At 38.8% G+C, this 1,519-nt stretch overlaps 1 protein-coding gene across 1 annotated transcript; it reads left to right on the forward strand.

The window, feature by feature from the left end:
* The first annotated feature begins 597 nt into the window (after nucleotides 1–597).
* Nucleotides 598–1,098, forward strand: LOC137617462 (craniofacial development protein 2-like). The gene has a single exon (XM_068347485.1). It carries the CDS (start codon nucleotides 598–600, stop codon nucleotides 1,096–1,098), a length of 501 nt encoding a protein of 166 aa, XP_068203586.1.
* Nucleotides 1,099–1,519: the final 421 nt, after the last annotated feature.

A 1,519-nucleotide genomic window follows, 5' to 3' on the forward strand; every position in this document is an offset into this window, starting at 1 on the left:
GATAACAGGTTCCTGCCTGTATGTACTTGTATCAATCTGTTTTAATTCTTGTAAACTTCTATCACTGAAACTGTTGTTATTTATAGGCCTCTGTCTGCTGAAATGAAGTTAGTTGCAATTACGCTATCTCTCAGTTACCACTTAGTAAGTGGTGCATCTGCAAAATATTAAGGAAGAGAAATTCTTATCCTGAGCTGTAATTAGAGAGTAACAAGGCCTGATTTATAGTTTACCAATTGCATTTATTTCCATTGGTTACCTTTCATAAATTGAATTGAAATTTATGGCTTATTGGTTAACTTTACTTACCTTATAGAAGTGTTAACTTCTGGTGGTCACCGATCGAAGGGAAATAAAGCTAAAGAGTTTGGTGATGGATATAAGCTATATTATAGTGGATCAAGTGAACAAGGTAGAAACGGAGTTGGCTTAGTACTGTCAGGTGAGCTGAAAAATGCGGTGATAGAGGTGCATAGAAAGAATGACAGTATCATCAGATTGAAGATGTGTTGTGGAGGAGAGATTCTGATTATTATAAGTGCATATGCACCACAAGCTGGTTGCGCAGAAGATGAGAAGTGAAATTCCTGGAGAGACATGAATGGAGTAATACAAGAACTGGAAGAATATGTGAGGGTCATAGTGGGGGCAGATTTGAATGGCCATATTGGAAGTGAGAATAAGGCAATTGGTCGGGTGCATGGGAGCCATGGAATTGGGGAGAGAAACCCAGAAGGAGAGAGTGTAGTGAACTTTGCTTTGTCATTTGGCATGGTAATAGTAAACACATTCTTTAAGAAGAAAAGGGAACACCTAATAACATATAGTAGTCAGGGAAGATGCTCCCAGATAGGCTACTTCCTGTATAAAAGGATAAAGCCGGTGGAGTTCACGAACTGCAAGGTAATCCCAGGTGACTATGTAGCCCCCCAGCACAGACTGCTATGTATGGAGTTAGGTCTAAAAAGGGAAAGAAAAGCAAAAGCTAAAGGGATAAGGAAAATTAAATGGTACAAACTAGCGAGGGAAGGAGATAAGATAAAAGAGTTTAAGAGGAGGGTTTTGGAGGATATTGATATGGGAATTGAAGATGTTTAAGAATGGTGGACACGAAATGCAGCAGTAATGAGAAGGCATGGAGAGGAGCTGCTAGGAGAGACATCTAGTATCATATGGAAAGAAAAGGTGAGTTGGTGGTGGAGTGAAGGAATTGAAAAAGTTACAAAAGATAAGAAGGAGGCAAATAAGATGGGAAAAGTCACAGTCAAGGAAAGACAGAGAGAGAGGTTCAGAGAGAAAAACTAGGTGGTGAAGAAGACAGTAGCCCAAGCTAAAGCAAAAGCATATGATGATATGTATAATGAGCTGGGCACAAAGGAAGGATTAAACAAGATGATCAAGCTTTCAAAGCCTAGAAATAAGAGCACCAAAGATATTACACACATCAAACAAATAAAAGATCAAGATAGTGTAGTACTTAGAAAGGAGGAAGACATTGTAAAGAGATGGAGAGAATATT

The sequence above is a fragment of the Palaemon carinicauda genome, chromosome 23 (assembly GCF_036898095.1).
Source record: "Palaemon carinicauda isolate YSFRI2023 chromosome 23, ASM3689809v2, whole genome shotgun sequence".
Lineage (NCBI taxonomy): Eukaryota > Metazoa > Arthropoda > Malacostraca > Decapoda > Palaemonidae > Palaemon > Palaemon carinicauda.